We start from the raw sequence: 22,274 nt of genomic DNA on the forward strand, positions 1-22,274 counted from the left end.
GCCGAGGAGGATGCGAAGTTCATGTGCGTGTAAAGGCACATGTCCCAATACTTTTGACAATATAGTGTATGTCCAAAAAAAAAAAAACAGGAATCAGGAAATAAAACAGCATAATCATTACATTTCTGGGGATCAGATCCGAGGACAGAAGATGTGAGGGAAGGGCAGCAGTGCAGGGAATTCACTTTTACGATGAAATTCTAACTCCAGATTTCAGTCACTTTTCAATTACTTTGTATGAAGCATCAGCTACATACAGTATACAACACTATGTTCAGGCTTCCTCTGATTGGTGGAGAGGCAGGCGAATGGTATCATGAGTTCCACCTCAACTAATCAGAGAAATCAGTACAAGGCTTCCTGTGAATGGCTGAGCAGTGCTTGGCCTGGCTTGATTTTGTTCCAGGAGTGAGATTGGAATTCCAGAACACAGTGCTGACAATGATTCTGGAGTCTTTGCCTCTACATCTGATGTCAGCGTTTCTTAATTGGATATATCCCAAGAGGTACAGAGTCAGTTTCAGAGGAGGTACAGAGTCAGTGTCTTTAGAGGTAGATGTCCAGTGTGACAGGGGGCACAGGCCAGGGTCAATGTCCCAGGGGGTACAGGGTCAGTGATACAGAGTCAATTTTCCAGGTGGTACAGAGCCAATTAAATGAGGAACTGGGTCAGTGTCACAGGGGGTACAGGGTCAGTGTCACAGGGGGGTACAGGGCCAGTGTCCCAGGGGGTACAGGACAGGGTCAATGTCCCAGGGAGTACAGGGTCAATGTCCCAGGGGGTACAGGGTCAGTGTCACAGGGGGTACAGGCCAGGGTCAATGTCCCAGGGAGTACAGGGTCAATGTCCCAGGGGGTAGAGGGTCAGTGTCCAAGGAGATACAGGGTCAATGTAATGGGGTACAGAGTTAGTGTCTTCAGAGGTACTGGGTCAGTGTCACAGGGAGCACAGCGTCAGTGTCCCAGGGGGCACAGGGTCAGTGTCCCAAGGGGTACAGGGTCAGTGCCACAGGGGGTACAGGGCCAATGTCCCAGGGGGTACAGGCCAGGGTCAATGTACCAGGGGGTACAGGCAAAGGGTCAATGTCCCAGGGGGTACAGGGCCAATGTCCCAGGGGGTACAGGGTCAATGTCCCAGGGGGTACAGTGTCAGTGTCCAAGGAGATACAGAGTAAATGTCCCAGGAGGTAGAGAGCCAATGAAATGGGGTACAGAGTTGGTGTCTTCAGTAGTACAGGGTTAGTGTCAATGGGGGTACAGGGTCAGTGTCACAGGGGGTACAGGTTCAGTATCACAGGAGGTACAGGGTCAGTGTCACAGGGGGTACATTGTCAGTGTCACAGGGGGTACAGGGTCAATGTCCCAGGGGGTACAGGGTCAGTGTCACAGGGGGTACAGGGTCAGTTTCACAAGGGGTACAGAGTCAGTGTCATAGGGGGTACAGGGTCAGTATCACAGGGGGTACAGTGTCACAGGGGGTACAGGGTCAGTGTCACAGGGGGTACAGGGTCAATATCACAGGGGGTACAGGGTCAGTATCAAAGGGGTACAGGGTCAGTGTCACAGGGGGTACAGGGTCAGTATCACAGGGGGTACAGGGTCAGTATCACAGGGGGTACGGAGTCAGTGTCACAGTGGGTACAGGGTCAGTATCACAGGGGGTACAGAATCAGTATCACAGGGGGTACAGAATCACTATCACAGGGGGTACAGGGTCAGTGTCACAGGGGGTACAGGGTCAGTATCACAGGGGGTACTGGGTCAGTGCCAAAGGAGGTACTGGGTCAGTATCACAGGGGGTACAGGGTCAGTGTCACAGGGGGTACAGAGTCAGTGTCACAGGGGGTACAGGGTCAGTATCACAGGGGGTACAGAATCACTATCACAGGGGGTACAGGGTCAGTATCACAGGGGGTACAGGGTCAGTGTCACAGGGGGTACAGAGTCAGTGTCACAGGGGGTACAGAGTCAGTGTCACAGGGGGTACAGAATCAGTATCACATGGGGTACAGGGTCAGTGTCACAGGGGGTACAGTGTCAGTGTCACAGGGGGTACAGAGTCAGTGTCACAGGGGGTACAGGGTCAGTGTCCCAGGGGGTACAGGGTCAGTGTCACAGGGGGTACAGTGTCAGTGTCACAGGGGGTACAGGGTCAGTATCACAGGGGGTACAGGGTCAGTGTCAAAGGAGGTACTGGGTCAGTATCACAGGGGGTACAGGGTCAGTATCACAGAAGGGGTACAGAATCAGTATCACAGGGGGTAGAGGGTCAGTGTCACATGGGGTACAGGGTCAGTATCACAGGGGGTACAGGGTCAGTGTCACAGGGGGTACAGAGTCAGCGTCACAGGGGGTACAGGGTCAGCATCACAGGGGGTACAGGGTCAGTGTCACAGGGGGTACAGTGTCAGTGTCACAGGGGGTACAGGGTCAGTATCACAGGGGGTACAGAATCAGTATCACAGGGGGTACAGAGTCAGTGTCACAGGGGGTACAGGGTCAGTATCACAGGGGGTACAGAATCAGTATCACAGGGGGTACAGAATCAGTATCACAGGGGGTGCAGGGTCAGTATCACAGGGGGTACAGGGTCAGTATCACAGGGGGTACAGGGTCAGTATCACATGGTGGTACAGGGTCAGTATCACAGGGGGTACAGGGTCAGTGTCACAGGGGGTACAGGGTCAATGTACCAGGAGGTACAGATTCAGTGTCCAAAGAGGTACAGAGTCAATCTTCCACCTAATTTCTATCTATCTATCTATCTATCTATCTATCTATCTATCTATCTATCTATCTATCTATCTATCTATCTATCTATCTATCTATCTATCTATCTATCTATCTATCTATCTATCCAAGGAATATGTGGTTCAATTTACTTTCTTTCCTTGCCTTCTCGGCCGGCGTGTCACAGGGGGTACAGGGTCAGTATCACAAGGGGTACAGAATCAGTATCACAGGGTCAGTGTCAAAGGAGGTACAGGATCAGTATCACAGGGGGTATAGTGTCAGTGTTACAGGGGGTACAGGGTCAGTATCACAGGGGGTACAGGGTCAGTGTCACAGGGGGTACAGGGTCAGTGTCACAGGGGGTACAGGGTCAGTGTCCCAGGGGGTACAGAATCAGTATCACATGGGGTACAGGGTCAGTGTCACAGGGGGTACAGTGTCAGTGTCACAGGGGGTACAGAGTCAGTGTCACAGGGGGTACAGGGTCAGTGTCCCAGGGGGTACAGGGTCAGTGTCACAGGGGGTACAGTGTCAGTGTCACAGGGGGTACAGGGTCAGTATCACAGGGGGTACAGGGTCAGTGTCAAAGGAGGTACTGGGTCAGTATCACAGGGGGTACAGGGTCAGTATCACAGAAGGGGTACAGAATCAGTATCACAGGGGGTAGAGGGTCAGTGTCACATGGGGTACAGGGTCAGTATCACAGGGGGTACAGGGTCAGTGTCACAGGGGGTACAGAGTCAGCGTCACAGGGGGTACAGGGTCAGCATCACAGGGGGTACAGGGTCAGTGTCACAGGGGGTACAGTGTCAGTGTCACAGGGGGTACAGGGTCAGTATCACAGGGGGTACAGAATCAGTATCACAGGGGGTACAGAGTCAGTGTCACAGGGGGTACAGGGTCAGCATCACAGGGGGTACAGGGTCAGTGTCACAGGGGGTACAGTGTCAGTGTCACAGGGGGTACAGGGTCAGTATCACAGGGGGTACAGAATCAGTATCACAGGGGGTACAGAGTCAGTGTCACAGGGGGTACAGGGTCAGTATCACAGGGGGTACAGAATCAGTATCACAGGGGGTACAGAATCAGTATCACAGGGGGTGCAGGGTCAGTATCACAGGGGGTACAGGGTCAGTATCACATGGTGGTACAGGGTCAGTATCACAGGGGGTACAGTGTGAGTGTCACAGGGGGTACAGGGTCAGTATCACAGGGGGTACAGGGTCAGTGTCAAAGGAGGTACTGGGTCAGTATCACAGGGGGTACAGGGTCAGTGTCAAAGGAGGTACTGGGTCAGTATCACAGGGGGTACAGAGTCAGTGTCACAGGGGGTACAGGGTCAGTGTCCCAGGGGGTACAGGGTCAGTGTTACAGGGGGTACAGTGTCAGTGTCACAGGGGGTACAGGGTCAGTATCACAGGGGGTACAGGGTCAGTGTCAAAGGAGGTACTGGGTCAGTATCACAGGGGGTACAGGGTCAGTATCACAGAAGGGGTACAGAATCAGTATCACAGGGGGTAGAGGGTCAGTGTCACATGGGGTACAGGGTCAGTGTCACAGGGGGTACAGAGTCAGCGTCACAGGGGGTACAGGGTCAGCATCACAGGGGGTACAGGGTCAGTGTCACAGGGGGTACAGTGTCAGTGTCACAGGGGGTACAGTGTCAGTGTCACAGGGGGTACAGGGTCAGTATCACAGGGGGTACAGGGTCAGTGTCAAAGGAGGTACTGGGTCAGTATCACAGGGGGTACAGGGTCAGTATCACAGAAGGGGTACAGGGTCAGTGTCAAAGGAGGTACTGGGTCAGTATCACAGGGGGTACAGGGTCAGTGTCAAAGGAGGTACTGGGTCAGTATCACAGGGGGTACAGGGTCAGTATCACAGGGGGTACAGGGTCAGTGTCAAAGGAGGTACTGGGTCAGTATCACAGGGGGTACAGGGTCAGTATCACAGAAGGGGTACAGAATCAGTATCACAGGGGGTAGAGGGTCAGTGTCACATGGGGTACAGAATCACTATCACAGGGGGTACAGGGTCAGTATCACAGGGGGTACAGGGTCAGTATCACAGGGGGTACAGGGTCAGTGTCACAGGGGGTACAGAGTCAGCGTCACAGGGGGTACAGGGTCAGCATCACAGGGGGTACAGGGTCAGTGTCACAGGGGGTACAGTGTCAGTGTCACAGGGGGTACAGTGTCAGTGTCACAGGGGGTACAGGGTCAGTATCACAGGGGGTACAGGGTCAGTGTCAAAGGAGGTACTGGGTCAGTATCACAGGGGGTACAGGGTCAGTATCACAGAAGGGGTACAGAATCAGTATCACAGGGGGTAGAGGGTCAGTGTCACATGGGGTACAGGGTCAGTATCACAGGGGGTACAGGGTCAGTGTCACAGGGGGTACAGAGTCAGCGTCACAGGGGGTACAGGGTCAGCATCACAGGGGGTACAGGGTCAGTGTCACAGGGGGTACAGTGTCAGTGTCACAGGGGGTACAGGGTCAGTATCACAGGGGGTACAGAATCAGTATCACAGGGGGTACAGAGTCAGTGTCACAGGGGGTACAGGGTCAGCATCACAGGGGGTACAGGGTCAGTGTCACAGGGGGTACAGTGTCAGTGTCACAGGGGGTACAGGGTCAGTATCACAGGGGGTACAGAATCAGTATCACAGGGGGTACAGAGTCAGTGTCACAGGGGGTACAGGGTCAGCATCACAGGGGGTACTGGGTCAGTATCACAGGGGGTACAGAGTCAGTGTCACAGGGGGTACAGGGTCAGTATCACAGGGGGTACAGAATCAGTATCACAGGGGGTACAGAATCAGTATCACAGGGGTTGCAGGGTCAGTATCACAGGGGGTACAGGGTCAGTATCACATGGTGGTACAGGGTCAGTATCACAGGGGGTACAGGGTCAGTGTCACAGGGGGTACAGGGTCAATGTACCAGGAGGTACAGATTCAGTGTCCAAAGAGGTACAGAGTCAATCTTCCACCTAATTTCTATCTATCTATCTATCTATCTATCTATCTATCTATCTATCTATCTATCTATCTATCTATCTATCTATCTATCTATCTATCTATCTATCTATCTATCTATCTATCTATCTATCTATCAAAGGAATATGTGGTTCAATTTACTTTCTTTCCTTGCCTTCTCGGCCGGCGTGTCACAGGGGGTACAGAATCAGTATCACAGGGTCAGTGTCAAAGGAGGTACAGGATCAGTATCACAGGGGGTATAGTGTCAGTGTTACAGGGGGTACAGGGTCAGTATCACAGGGGGTACAGGGTCAGTGTCACAGGGGGTACAGGGTCAGTATCACAGGGGGTACAGTGTCAGTGTTACAGGGGGTACAGGGTCAGTATCACAGGGGGTACAGAATCAGTATCACAGGGGGTACAGAATCAGTATCACAGGGGGTACAGAATCAGTATCACAGGGGGTACAGAATCAGTATCACAGGGGGTACAGGGTCAGTATCACAGAAGGGGTATAGGGTCAGTGTCAAAGGAGGTACTGGGTCAGTATCACAGGGGGTACAGGGTCAGTGTCAAAGGAGGTACTGGGTCAGTATCACAGGGGGTACAGGGTCAGTATCACAGGGGGTACAGGGTCAGTGTCAAAGGAGGTACAGGGTCAGTATCACAGAAGGGGTACAGAATCAGTATCACAGGGGGTAGAGGGTCAGTGTCACATGGGGTATAGGGTCAGTATCACAGGGGGTACAGGGTCAGTGTCACAGGGGGTACAGAGTCAGCGTCACAGGGGGTACAGGGTCAGCATCACAGGGGGTACAGGGTCAGTGTCACAGGGGGTACAGTGTCAGTGTCACAGGGGGTACAGTGTCAGTGTCACAGGGGGTACAGGGTCAGTATCACAGGGGGTACAGGGTCAGTGTCAAAGGAGGTACTGGGTCAGTATCACAGGGGGTACAGGGTCAGTATCACAGAAGGGGTACAGAATCAGTATCACAGGGGGTAGAGGGTCAGTGTCACATGGGGTACAGGGTCAGTATCACAGGGGGTACAGGGTCAGTGTCACAGGGGGTACAGAGTCAGCGTCACAGGGGGTACAGGGTCAGCATCACAGGGGGTACAGGGTCAGTGTCACAGGGGGTACAGTGTCAGTGTCACAGGGGGTACAGGGTCAGTATCACAGGGGGTACAGAATCAGTATCACAGGGGGTACAGAGTCAGTGTCACAGGGGGTACAGGGTCAGCATCACAGGGGGTACAGGGTCAGTGTCACAGGGGGTACAGTGTCAGTGTCACAGGGGGTACAGGGTCAGTATCACAGGGGGTACAGAATCAGTATCACAGGGGGTACAGAGTCAGTGTCACAGGGGGTACAGGGTCAGCATCACAGGGGGTACTGGGTCAGTATCACAGGGGGTACAGAGTCAGTGTCACAGGGGGTACAGGGTCAGTATCACAGGGGGTACAGAATCAGTATCACAGGGGGTACAGAATCAGTATCACAGGGGGTGCAGGGTCAGTATCACAGGGGGTACAGGGTCAGTATCACATGGTGGTACAGGGTCAGTATCACAGGGGGTACAGGGTCAGTGTCACAGGGGGTACAGGGTCAATGTACCAGGAGGTACAGATTCAGTGTCCAAAGAGGTACAGAGTCAATGTTCCACCTAATTTCTATCTATCTATCTATCTATCTATCTATCTATCTATCTATCTATCTATCTATCTATCTATCTATCTATCTATCTATCTATCTATCTATCAAAGGAATATGTGGTTCAATTTACTTTCTTTCCTTGCCTTCTCGGCCGGCGTGTCACAGGGGGTACAGAATCAGTATCACAGGGTCAGTGTCAAAGGAGGTACAGGATCAGTATCACAGGGGGTATAGTGTCAGTGTTACAGGGGGTACAGGGTCAGTATCACAGGGGGTACAGGGTCAGTGTCACAGGGGGTACAGGGTCAGTATCACAGGGGGTACAGTGTCAGTGTTACAGGGGGTACAGGGTCAGTATCACAGGGGGTACAGAATCAGTATCACAGGGGGTACAGAATCAGTATCACAGGGGGTACAGAATCAGTATCACAGGGGGTACAGATTCAGTGTCCAAAGAGGTACAGAGTCAATCTTCCACCTAATTTCTATCTATCTATCTATCTATCTATCTATCTATCTATCTATCTATCTATCTATCTATCTATCTATCTATCTATCTATCTATCTATCTATCTATCTATCTATCTATCTATCAAAGGAATATGTGGTTCAATTTACTTTCTTTCCTTGCCTTCTCGGCCGGCGTGTCACAGGGGGTACAGAATCAGTATCACAGGGTCAGTGTCAAAGGAGGTACAGGATCAGTATCACAGGGGGTATAGTGTCAGTGTTACAGGGGGTACAGGGTCAGTATCACAGGGGGTACAGGGTCAGTGTCACAGGGGGTACAGGGTCAGTATCACAGGGGGTACAGTGTCAGTGTTACAGGGGGTACAGGGTCAGTATCACAGGGGGTACAGAATCCGTATCACAGGGGGTACAGAATCAGTATCACAGGGGGTACAGAATCAGTATCACAGGGGGTACAGAATCAGTATCACAGGGGGTACAGGGTCAGTATCACAGAAGGGGTATAGGGTCAGTGTCAAAGGAGGTACTGGGTCAGTATCACAGGGGGTACAGGGTCAGTGTCAAAGGAGGTACTGGGTCAGTATCACAGGGGGTACAGGGTCAGTATCACAGGGGGTACAGGGTCAGTGTCAAAGGAGGTACTGGGTCAGTATCACAGGGGGTACAGGGTCAGTATCACAGAAGGGGTACAGAATCAGTATCACAGGGGGTAGAGGGTCAGTGTCACATGGGGTATAGGGTCAGTATCACAGGGGGTACAGGGTCAGTGTCACAGGGGGTACAGAGTCAGCGTCACAGGGGGTACAGGGTCAGCATCACAGGGGGTACAGGGTCAGTGTCACAGGGGGTACAGTGTCAGTGTCACAGGGGGTACAGTGTCAGTGTCACAGGGGGTACAGGGTCAGTATCACAGGGGGTACAGGGTCAGTGTCAAAGGAGGTACTGGGTCAGTATCACAGGGGGTACAGGGTCAGTATCACAGAAGGGGTACAGAATCAGTATCACAGGGGGTAGAGGGTCAGTGTCACATGGGGTACAGGGTCAGTATCACAGGGGGTACAGGGTCAGTGTCACAGGGGGTACAGAGTCAGCGTCACAGGGGGTACAGGGTCAGCATCACAGGGGGTACAGGGTCAGTGTCACAGGGGGTACAGTGTCAGTGTCACAGGGGGTACAGGGTCAGTATCACAGGGGGTACAGAATCAGTATCACAGGGGGTACAGAGTCAGTGTCACAGGGGGTACAGGGTCAGCATCACAGGGGGTACAGGGTCAGTGTCACAGGGGGTACAGTGTCAGTGTCACAGGGGGTACAGGGTCAGTATCACAGGGGGTACAGAATCAGTATCACAGGGGGTACAGAGTCAGTGTCACAGGGGGTACAGGGTCAGCATCACAGGGGGTACTGGGTCAGTATCACAGGGGGTACAGAGTCAGTGTCACAGGGGGTACAGGGTCAGTATCACAGGGGGTACAGAATCAGTATCACAGGGGGTACAGAATCAGTATCACAGGGGGTGCAGGGTCAGTATCACAGGGGGTACAGGGTCAGTATCACATGGTGGTACAGGGTCAGTATCACAGGGGGTACAGGGTCAGTGTCACAGGGGGTACAGGGTCAATGTACCAGGAGGTACAGATTCAGTGTCCAAAGAGGTACAGAGTCAATGTTCCACCTAATTTCTATCTATCTATCTATCTATCTATCTATCTATCTATCTATCTATCTATCTATCTATCTATCTATCTATCTATCTATCTATCTATCTATCTATCTATCTATCTATCTATCTATCTATCTATCTATCTATCAAAGGAATATGTGGTTCAATTTACTTTCTTTCCTTGCCTTCTCGGCCGGCGTGTCACAGGGGGTACAGAATCAGTATCACAGGGTCAGTGTCAAAGGAGGTACAGGATCAGTATCACAGGGGGTATAGTGTCAGTGTTACAGGGGGTACAGGGTCAGTATCACAGGGGGTACAGGGTCAGTGTCACAGGGGGTACAGGGTCAGTATCACAGGGGGTACAGTGTCAGTGTTACAGGGGGTACAGGGTCAGTATCACAGGGGGTACAGAATCAGTATCACAGGGGGTACAGAATCAGTATCACAGGGGGTACAGATTCAGTGTCCAAAGAGGTACAGAGTCAATCTTTCACATTATACAATTTCCTTCTATAGATTTCTTTTAGATTTACCAAAATGATAATATAATATGAGGTCAGACCTAAACACTTTTCAATTCATATGCAATCAGACCGGCCCTTTCGCTACATAGTTGAAGGTAAATTTAAAGGAAATTAAATTAGAAAATTTTGTATGGCCAGCCTTCTATCTATCTATCTATCTATCTATCTATCTATCTATCTATCTATCTATCTATCTATCTATCTATCTATCTATCTATCTATCTATCTATCTATCTATCTATCTATCTATCTATCTATCTATCTATCTATCTATCTATCTATCTATCTGTCTTTCTGTCTGTCTGTCTAATCGTTATCTCTCTTTCTTTCTTTCTTGTTTCGACAGAAAATATCCCTTATATTGTGTGACTCTGTAATAGAAATCTTCTGGAATGAAGAGATGGTAAAATGATCTCAAACATCTTGCCAAACCTGACATGCCCGTCCATACCTCCCTGCTGCAGGGCAGGCGCAGGCCTCTGGTCATAGTGAGGAACATCTTGTTACAAAGAGTAAAGCATGTTGACTGAAACTTTGTGTTTTGTCTTCTACTTCTGTAGACGTTTTCACAGACCCCCCTCCCCGCACCCACCTCTCTTCCTCAGTTTGCTCTGCTATGTAAAAAAACTTCCACCATTGAGTGTTTTCTATGGACCTTTAAGAAGCCAACTTATTGGCCATTGTAATCATTGTCAACAAGTTGTAGTGATCCAAAACGGCCACAAGATGTCAGCACACCACGGAACAATATGATGCTATGTGTCAGGGAAGAACTTTGAGCAGAACTGCCAAATATTCCAATGCCAAAGATGGCCGCGCATGCGCGTTAGCAATTGGTACGCGATGGCGCAAGCAGCGGCGCATGTTAATTAGTGCTAATTACCAGCATTCACTGCCTATATAAACTCAGCACTGGCTATCATTCATTGCTGGATTACCTTCAGCTAGTACCGGTGTTCCTTGTGCCTTGAACTTCAGCTTGATTACCCGTTACCGACCCGGCTATCCTTGACCTGCTCTGGCTTATCTCCTGGCTCTGAACCTGGCTTGCTTTATGGACTTTCTCCTGCCTGCTCCTGATTGATTCCTCCTGTTTGACCTTGGCTTGATCCCGACTACTCTACCTGCCTCTGTTCCTGATTGACCTCCCGTGTTTGACCCTCGGCCTGGCTACTGACCTTGATTGCATTGACCTGCCTGCACTTCCAGTGGTGGTGACCACCTTATCCAGTACAGATCCGATTCCTGAAGTAGCTACACCTGTAGGCAACCCGTGCACCTTTGGGCACAGCACCTTCTATCACCATCTCCAGGGGTGCTCTGCACTCAGCCGCAAGGGGAGCCCTCTCGTCACCTCAGCCTCCAGCCTGGTTCCTGACACTATGACACCACATGCTAACTCTACGCAGAGATGAACAGCACCAAAATCCTCATCCTTCATCCTGTGGAAAATAGTGAACAGAAAGTGCAGTGCTAAAATAGTGAACCACAATAATAACCATAAAAAATATGGATATTATCAGTGCCCTGATCCCCTAAAGAAGCTCCCTGTGAAACGCGTCGGGAAGCATCTTCTGCTGCCTATAATTGATTGAAAGGCAATGGAATTGCACGTGGCCCTTTTTTTAGGCACTCAACAACCAATTAGGAAAATGGGAAGAATTTTATGATTATACTCTTACAACTGGAGATTTCTTTTACATAGGCAAAACAACACCTCCTACAGCAGGGACATGTTTCCCCCCTGAAGACAGTGATTTAAGACCATAACAATTGAATGGTACTACATGGGGGGGGCTCCATAATCCGTCAGGAGGGGAAACTGCAGGCAAGACTTTTATGGTGTTGTAAGTACATAGCAAAATGTTATGGCCCCTGCATTATTGTGATAATCTTAGTTTACTGATATGTGTCTTATAGAGTGCATCCGGAAAGTATTCACAGCGCTTCACTTTTTCCACATTTTGTTATGTTACAGCCTTATTCCAAAATGGATTAAATGTATTCATTTCCTCAAAATTCTACAAACAATACCCCATAATGACAATGTGAAAGACGCTTGTTTAAATCTTTGCAAATGTAATTAAAAAAAAAAAAAAAATCCCATGTACATAAGTATTCACACCCTTTGCTCAATACTTTGGTGAAGCTCCTTTGGCACCAATTACAGCCTCAAGTATTTTTGAGTGTGATGCCACAAGCTTGGCACACCTATTTTTGGGCAGTTTCTCCCATTCTTCTTTGCAGGAGCTCTCAAGCTCCATCAGGTTGGATGGGGAGCGTCGGTGCCCAGCCATTTTCAGATCTCCCCATAGATGTTCAATCGGGTTCAGGTCTGGGCTCTGGCTGGGCCATTCAAGGACATTCATAGGGTTGTCCCGTAGCCACTCCTTTGTTATCTTGGCTGTGTACTTATGGTTGTTGTCTTGCTGGAAGATGAACCTTTGCCCCAGTCTGAGGTCCAGAGTGCTTTGGAGAAGATTTTCATCAAGGATGTCTCTTACATAATGTTTGGCGGTTCTAAGTAATTTTCTGGCTAAAAATTCAGATTTTTAACTTATAAACGACAAGTGTCAGAAATAGGCCTGGTCCTTAGGTGGTTAACGTCAAAGTAGCGACCTAAATACGCGGCGGGCGGTCCGGAAGTGGTTAAGTTAGAGGAGCCGAGAACTTGTTTGGGCCTTCTGCTGCGGCATACAGCCCAGACCTGCGGGACTCCGGGACTTGGTTGAAATTCCGGGAAGGTCCCGCAGGATTCGGGACAGTTGGGAGGTATGCCTACAGACTAAGACTGGGATGCTATTAAAGTTCATGTGCGTGTAAAGGCAGGCGTCCCAATACTTTTGGTAATATAGTGTATCTCCTATCCGGAGCTGCTCTCACAGATTTCCCCTTACATTCTGTCCCGGTGACAACGTTTCACCAGACAGGAAGTGAGGGGAAATCTCCAACAGCAACGCAGAGAGAAATAAAAATACTTTTCTTTAGGGGAGGAAGGTTAGAACCCCTGACAGGTTTTTATTTCTTTCCGTATTGCAGTTATTTCCCCTTACTTCCTGTCTGGTGAAATGTTGTCACCGGGACAGGATGTGATGGGAAATGTAACTAATGGAGCTCTGGATGGCAGTAATAACCTTACAGGGGTTCTAATCCTTCCCCACTGACTGGAGATACATGTATATTTTGTGTTATTTGCACATGAGTATAACATATTATTTTATCTCATCTATTTATACCTCTCCAATTCCAGTTCGTTTTATTTATTGCTTTAAAAGTCTAAAATCTGAATTATTTTACTTCCCAGGATTCTTGAATCTCACTTATTACAATATATATTTATATACTCCATCATAGTACAGGAAAATTAAATAGGAGGGAACTCTTCCCTCTTCTAATATGGCCGCTGCGGCTTCACGCACACGTTGCGTACGCTCCTTTTCTTACTCACCATTGGCCCTGATCCTCTCTTGTGTGCTACAGAAAAATGGCCGCCGACCTCTCTCTTACTGGGGACATAGTGATAAGATTTGCTTATCATATGTATTATTTTTTTTACATTTTTCGATGTTTCGGTAAGCTGTCATCAGAAAGTTTCATAAATCAGAATTTAGTCTGCCGGAAAGTTGTCGCCCTCATCGATCTGGCTGTAACTATGGTAACAAGGAAGTAGGTGTGTGTGTGATGTACAGGCGGCGGAAGTGTAACCCCCTAGACCGGAAGTGGGGTCTGTAGTAGTGTTGGTGGGTATTGTGTACAGCAGTGTCTATGGTGGGGGGTTTGCTGTGTTGGGGGTGTTATGGGGAGTGAGGGGTGCAGGTGAGAATTTGTGGGGAGGACATAGGAGGGTGGGGTAGGAAGGGAGGGGTGTATGGGGGGGATTATAAGGTTGGAAATTATTCGAGAGGAATGTATTAGGGTGTGAAGGACATGGAATGAGGGATACATAGAGGGGTGTCATGGGGTGGAATAGGGTGTGAGGGGTATATATGAGGATGTTATATGATGTGAGGGGTATATATGAGGATGTTATATGATGTGAGGGGTATATATGGGGGTGTGATATGATGTGAGGGGTATATATGGGGGTGTGATATGATGTGAGGGGTATATATGAGGATGTTATATGATGTGAGGGGTATATATGAGGATGTTATATGATGTGAGGGGTATATATGAGGATGTGATATGATGTGAGGGGTATATATGGGGGTGTGATATGATGTGAGGGGTATATATGGGGGTGTGATATGATGTGAGGGGTATATATGGGGATGTGATATGATGTGAGGGGTATATATGGGGATGTGATATGATGTGAGGGGTATATATGGGGGTGTGATATGATGTGAGGGGTATATATGGGGGTGTGATATGATGTGAGGGGTATATATGGGGGTGTGATATGATGTGAGGGGTATATATGGGGGTGTGATATGATGTGAGGGGTATATATGGGGGGTGTGATATGATGTGAGGGGTATATATGGGGGTGTGATATGATGTGAGGGGTATATATGGGATGTGATATGATGTGAGGGGTATATATGGGGGTGTGATATGATGTGAGGGGTATATATGGGGGTGTGATATGATGTGAGGGGTATATATGGGGGTGTGATATGATGTGAGGGGTATATATGGGGGTGTGATATGATGTGAGGGGTATATATGGGGGTGTGATATGATGTGAGGGGTATATATGGGGTGTGATATGATGTGAGGGGTATATATGGGGGTGTTGTATGATGGGAGGGGTATATATGGGGGTGTTATATGATGTGAGGGGTATATATGGGGATGTGATATGATGTGAGGGGTATATATGGGGTGTGATATGATGTGAGGGGTATATATGGGGGTGTGATATGATGTGAGGGGTATATATGGGGGTGTGATATGATGTGAGGGGTATATATGGGGGTGTGATATGATGTGAGGGGTATATATGGGGGTGTGATATGATGTGAGGGGTATATATGGGGGGTGTGATATGATGTGAGGGGTATATATGGGGGTGTGATATGATGTGAGGGGTATATATGGGATGTGATATGATGTGAGGGGTATATATGGGGGTGTGATATGATGTGAGGGGTATATATGGGGGTGTGATATGATGTGAGGGGTATATATGGGGGTGTGATATGATGTGAGGGGTATATATGGGGGTGTGATATGATGTGAGGGGTATATATGGGGGTGTGATATGATGTGAGGGGTATATATGGGGTGTGATATGATGTGAGGGGTATATATGGGGGTGTTGTATGATGGGAGGGGTATATATGGGGGTGTTATATGATGTGAGGGGTATATATGGGGATGTGATATGATGTGAGGGGTATATATGGGGTGTGATATGATGTGAGGGGTATATATGGGGGTGTGATATGATGTGAGGGGTATATATGGGGGTGTGATATGATGTGAGGGGTATATATGGGGGTGTGATATGATGTGAGGGGTATATATGGGGGTGTGATATGATGTGAGGGGTATATATGGGGGTGTGATATGATGTGAGGGGTATATATGGGGGGTGTGATATGATGTGAGGGGTATATATGGGGGTGTGATATGATGTGAGGGGTATATATGGGATGTGATATGATGTGAGGGGTATATATGGGGGTGTGATATGATGTGAGGGGTATATATGGGGGGTGTGATATGATGTGAGGGGTATATATGGGGGTGTGATATGATGTGAGGGGTATATATGGGGGTGTGATATGATGTGAGGGGTATATATGGGGTGTGATATGATGTGAGGGGTATATATGGGGGTGTTGTATGATGGGAGGGGTATATATGGGGGTGTTATATGATGTGAGGGGTATATATGGGGATGTGATATGATGTGAGGGGTATATATGGGGTGTGATATGATGTGAGGGGTATATATGGGGGTGTGATATGATGTGAGGGGTATATATGGGGGGTGTGATATGATGTGAGGGGTATATATGGGGGTGTGATATGATGTGAGGGGTATATATGGGGGTGTGATATGATGTGAGGGGTATATATGGGGGTGTGATATGATGTGAGGGGTATATATGGGGGGTGTGATATGATGTGAGGGGTATATATGGGGGTGTGATATGATGTGAGGGGTATATATGGGATGTGATATGATGTGAGGGGTATATATGGGGGTGTGATATGATGTGAGGGGTATATATGGGGGGTGTGATATGATGTGAGGGGTATATATGGGGGTGTGATATGATGTGAGGGGTATATATGGGGGTGTGATATGATGTGAGGGGTATATATGGGGGTGTGATATGATGTGAGGGGTATATATGGGGGGTGTGATATGATGTGAGGGGTATATATGGGGGTGTGATATGATGTGAGGGGTATATATGGGATGTGATATGATGTGAGGGGTATATATGGGGGTGTGATATGATGTGAGGGGTATATATGGGGGTGTGATATGATGTGAGGGGTATATATGGGGGTGTGATATGATGTGAGGGGTATATATGGGGGTGTGATATGATGTGAGGGGTATATATGGGGTGTGATATGATGTGAGGGGTATATATGGGGGTGTTGTATGATGGGAGGGGTATATATGGGGGTGTTATATGATGTGAGGGGTATATATGGGGATGTGATATGATGTGAGGGGTATATATGGGGTGTGATATGATGTGAGGGGTATATATGGGGGTGTGATATGATGTGAGGGGTATATATGGGGGGTGTGATATGATGTGAGGGGTATATATGGGGGTGTGATATGATGTGAGGGGTATATATGGGGGTGTGATATGATGTGAGGGGTATATATGGGGGTGTGATATGATGTGAGGGGTATATATGGGGGGTGTGATATGATGTGAGGGGTATATATGGGGGTGTGATATGATGTGAGGGGTATATATGGGATGTGATATGATGTGAGGGGTATATATGGGGGTGTGATATGATGTGAGGGGTATATATGGGGGTGTGATATGATGTGAGGGGTATATATGGGGGTGTGATATGATGTGAGGGGTATATATGGGGGTGTGATATGATGTGAGGGGTATATATGGGGTGTGATATGATGTGAGGGGTATATATGGGGGTGTTGTATGATGGGAGGGGTATATATGGGGGTGTTATATGATGTGAGGGGTATATATGGGGATGTGATATGATGTGAGGGGTATATATGGGGTGTGATATGATGTGAGGGGTATATATGGGGGTGTGATATGATGTGAGGGGTATATATGGGGGGTGTGATATGATGTGAGGGGTATATATGGGGGTGTGATATGATGTGAGGGGTATATATGGGATGTGATATGATGTGAGGGGTATATATGGGGGTGTGATATGATGTGAGGGGTATATATGGGGGTGTGATATGATGTGAGGGGTATATATGGGGGTGTGATATGATGTGAGGGGTATATATGGGGGTGTGATATGATGTGAGGGGTATATATGGGGTGTGATATGATGTGAGGGGTATATATGGGGGTGTTGTATGATGGGAGGGGTATATATGGGGGTGTTATATGATGTGAGGGGTATATATGGGGATGTTATATGATGTGAGGGGTATATATGGGGGTGTGATATGATGTGAGGGGTATATATGGGATGTGATATGATGTGAGGGGTATATATGGGGGTGTTATATGATGTGAGGGGTATATATGGGGGTGTGATATGATGTGAGGGGTATATATGGGATGTGATATGATGTGAGGGGTATATATGGGGGTGTTGTATGATGGGAGGGGTATATATGGGGGTGTTATATGATGTGAGGGGTATATATGGGGATGTTATATGATGTGAGGGGTATATATGGGGGTGTGATATGATGTGAGGGGTATATATGGGATGTGATATGATGTGAGGGGTATATATGGGGGTGTTATATGATGTGAGGGGTATATATGGGGGTGTTATATGATGTGAGGGGTATATATGGGGGTGTGATATGATGTGAGGGGTATATATGGGGGTGTTATATGATGTGAGGGGTATATATGGGGGTGTTATATGATGTGAGGGGTATATATGGGGGTGTGATATGATGTGAGGGGTATATATGGGGTTGTGATATGATGTGAGGGGTATATATGAGGATGTTATATGATGTGAGGGGTATATATGAGGATGTTATATGATGTGAGGGGTATATATGAGGATGTTATATGATGTGAGGGGTATATATGGGGGTGTGATATGATGTGAGGGGTATATATGGGGGTGTTATATGATGTGAGGGGTATATATGGGGTTGTTATATGATGTGAGGGGTATATATAGGGGTGTGATATGATGTGAGGGGTATATATGGGGTTGTTATATGATGTGAGGGGTATATATAGGGGTGTGATATGATGTGAGGGGTATATATGGGGGGTGTTATATGATGTGAGGGGTATATATGGGGGTGTGATATGATGTGAGGGGTATATATGGGGTTGTGATATGATGTGAGGGGTATATATTGGGGTGTGATATGATGTGAGGGGTATATATGGGGTGTGATATGATGTGAGGGGTATATATGAGGATGTTATATGATGTGAGGGGTATATATAGGGGTGTGATATGATGTGAGGGGTATATATGGGGGGTGTGATATGATGTGAGGGGTATATATGGGGGGTGTGATATGATGTGAGGGGTATATATGGGGGTGTGATATGATGTGAGGGGTATATATGGGGATGTGATATGATGTGAGGGGTATATATGGGGATGTTATATGATGTGAGGGGTATATATGGGGGTGTGATATGATGCGAGGGGTATATATGGGGATGTTATATGATGTGAGGGGAGTATATATGGGGTGTCACTTGGTGTGGGGGTATAGAGGAGGGTGTCATGGGTTAGGATATGGTGTGAGGGGTATGATTGGGGGTATCATGGTGTGTGATATAGTGTGAGAGGTACAGGTGTGTCATGGAGTATGATATGATGTGAGGGGTACATGGGGGGGGTGTCATGCGGTATATATGAGGGTGTCATGGGTTAGGGTATGGTTTGAGGGGTATAAATGGGGGTGTCCTGAGGGTTATATAAGGGAGGTGTCACGGGGTATAATATGCTCTGGGGGGCAGGACTCAGAATTTTATGTCCTGAGGCACTAGCCAGCCTTAAGTCTACCCCTAAACATGGCCTCATCAGTGCAGCCTATTAGTGCTGCCTCATCAGGGCCCATAATTGTAGCCTATTATTGCCCATCAGTGCAGGCTTATTATTGCCCATCAGTGCAGCCCATAAGTTCAGCCTATCATTGCCCATCAGTGTAGCCTTATCAGTGCCCATAGGTGTAGCATATCAGTGGCCATCGGTGCAGCCTATCATTGCCCATCAGTGCAGTCTATAATTGCCCATACGTGCAGCTAAACAAAAGCCCCCCCCCCCCCCCCTGGTGGCCACACCACTTCTCACCAGCAGGTGAACGGGGCAACCAAAAAGGAGAAGTACTGGCAGCAAAGTGATTTTGCTATCTAGAAAAACCCGAAAGATTGCCCTGAATAGGCAAAGGACAGGTTCCCTTTAACTCATCATCTTTATGAGCTCATCACTAGATAGAATCTTCAGGTTGGTGTCCAGTAAAACCCTCTCCATCAATTCCATCATCTCTTCCTCAGCCCACACTCTCCTCTTTTCCTGACAACATTCCATGAACTACAACCCCTGACATACGCACCTTCACTGACACACTTACCCCGGATTCTGGATTTCAGGGATTTTTCACTTTTATTTATTTTTTTCTTCTGCTGTCAGCGATGGCGTCTGCGGATCTGAGGAAGGAGCTGGACTGTTCCATCTGTCTAAACATCTATATGGATCCCGTGACTCTCCGGTGCGGACACAACTTCTGCCGGGTGTGTATTGATCGGGTGCTGGATTCCCAGCAAGGCACGGCGCATTACGCTTGTCCTGAGTGCAGGAAACGGTTCAGGAGTCGCCCGACGCTACAGAAAAACATAACGCTGTGCAACATTGTGGAGAGCTTCCGTTCTTCTCAGCCTCAACAGAAGGAGACCGGGATCTCCTGTACTTACTGTATTCACGCCTCTGTACCTGCTGTGAAGTCCTGCCTGCTTTGCGAGGCTTCTCTTTGCGACAGTCACCTGAAGGTGCACAGCAACTCGCCAGAACACGTCTTATCTGACCCCACCGCCTCGCTGGAAAACAGGAAATGCCCCGTCCATAAAAAGGTCCTGGTTTATTACTGCACCGAGGATGCTACCAGCATCTGCGTATCCTGCTGTCTGATTGGAGAACACAAGGGGCACCAAATCGAATCCCTCGAAGAGGCATCCGAAAAAATGAAAAAACAATTGCAAAACTCTATTCAGAACCTGGGGACAAAGCGGGAGAAGACCGAAAAAAGGGCCCAAAATCTGCAGGAGCGCAAGAGAAAAGTTCAAAGGAAAGCTTCTGAGGAAATGGAAAGAGTCGCTGCCCTGTTTAGAGACCTCAAGAGACAGTTGGAAGAGCTAGAGATGAGGGTCCAGGGTGAGATCTCCAGGCAGGCGGAACAGGTCTCGTGTTCGGTTTCTGATTTGATCCAGCAGCTGGAGGTCAAGAAGTACGAGCTGTCCAGGAAAATGTGTCAGATCGAGGAGCTGTGCAACTCAACGGACCCCCTGATTGTCCTACAGGAATCGGCCCAAGGTGGTTTGTGTGATGGTGAGGAGGGAGATAATGAAGATACAGAGAGACAGAATAAATTTCTGGTTACCGCAGGTGATCTGGACGTGGCTTTGATCTCTCACACGCTACACACGGGTTTATCAGATATAATATCTGGAATCAACGGGGCAAGCTATGTGCAGGAAATTGCGGACATACTACTGGACGTAAACACGGCCGGTTATTACCTGCACATATCGGATGACCGAAAAACTGTATCCTGGTCAGACATAAGCCAGAACCGCCCGGAAACCCCAGACAGGTTTCAGTACGCTCCTCAAGTTCTCAGCAGCCGCAGCTTCTCCTCAGGGCGCCATTACTGGGATGCCGACGTCAGCGGCTCAGACGAATGGCGAGTGGGGATGTGTTACCCCAGTATAGAAAGAAAAGGAATTAAAAGCCAGTCGGCCATTGGAAGCAACAACAAATCTTGGTGCCTGCACAGGACTGACGATCGGTATTTGATGATCCACGACGGAAATAAGATCCAGTTGGCTGACAATAACTGCATTGAGCGAGTCAGGATATACCTGGATTACGAAGCCGGGCAGATCTCTTTTTATGATCTATGTGACCCAATCCGACACCTCCACACCTTCACTGCCACCTTCACCGAGCCCCTGCTTGTTGCATTACGTGTATGGGAAGGTTGTATAAGGATATCCGGGGGGAAACAAGAGATGTGAGACAACACTGGTATCTGATTGGTGGGATGTTCAGCAGTAAGAGTGGGTGTAGAATGTTTTATTAAAAAGTGCATTTAAACCTGAGATTTCTGCACCTCTAGCTATCAAAGAAGCACAGAATGCGCAGTCCTGAAGGCTAGGATTGGGTCACCCTCCAAACTAGCCAGGTACTAAGAGCCTGGTTGGGGGCTTAATCTGTGCCTTTCCTGAAAAATGTATACAGTGGTAAAATTCATGGCTAGCAAGCCTAATTGATCCAGACAATGAGTCCCACCTCGGAACCTCGTCCTGTGATGTGTTTCACTGGTTAGACCAGGTTTAAAGTCAAGTGTAGCTATGGCAATTTTTACATAGTTATGTTGGTTCAGCTTGGGCCAATTTGTCACGTACCTGGTGGTGGGGCCTGACGTGATGAGGATGACCTCTTTTACATCTGTGGCCTGAGGCCCCCTGGTAAGGTAACAGAAAGCAAAAGGGCGCGGTGTGGTAGGAGTGCCTGTAGTTCTTCCAGTCGTCGGCGCAGGCAGGTAGATTGTGCGTCCACAAAGACAAACCAGGAAACAGGATTGGCTGGTAGTGGCTGGGGCCTGACAGGACCGGCAGGACGGCCAATAGAGGGTCAGGACCTGCTGGATATTAAATGGCAAATGTCAATAAATGCTGCACTGGTAGGCAGAAGGCGGGAAGGCAAGTGGCAGGTGACAGCATGTGGGTACCAAGCTGGCAGACAGGTACTTAGTAGGCAGGCAACTAGTCAGCAGACATTTGACTGGTCCAAGAACAGAAGGAAGCAGGTTATGTCGTTAGCAGATAGACAGAGGAGGTACAAGCAGGAGACACAGGAGTAGTCAGAGTTCAGGCCAGGGTCAGCAACGGTA

At 48.4% G+C, this 22,274-nt stretch overlaps 1 protein-coding gene across 1 annotated transcript; it reads left to right on the forward strand.

The window, feature by feature from the left end:
- The first annotated feature begins 13,630 nt into the window (after nt 1-13,630).
- LOC309551543 (E3 ubiquitin-protein ligase TRIM7-like) lies at nt 13,631-21,709 on the forward strand. The gene is made up of 2 exons (XM_082252168.1): nt 13,631-13,770; nt 19,796-21,709. Exon 2 carries the CDS (start codon nt 19,798-19,800, stop codon nt 21,394-21,396), a length of 1,599 nt encoding a protein of 532 aa, XP_082108294.1. The 5' UTR covers nt 13,631-13,770; nt 19,796-19,797; the 3' UTR covers nt 21,397-21,709.
- The last annotated feature ends 565 nt before the right edge of the window (nt 21,710-22,274 follow it).

This window comes from Pelophylax lessonae (genome assembly GCF_965119305.1).
Source record: "Pelophylax lessonae genome assembly, chromosome: 3".
Lineage (NCBI taxonomy): Eukaryota > Metazoa > Chordata > Amphibia > Anura > Ranidae > Pelophylax > Pelophylax lessonae.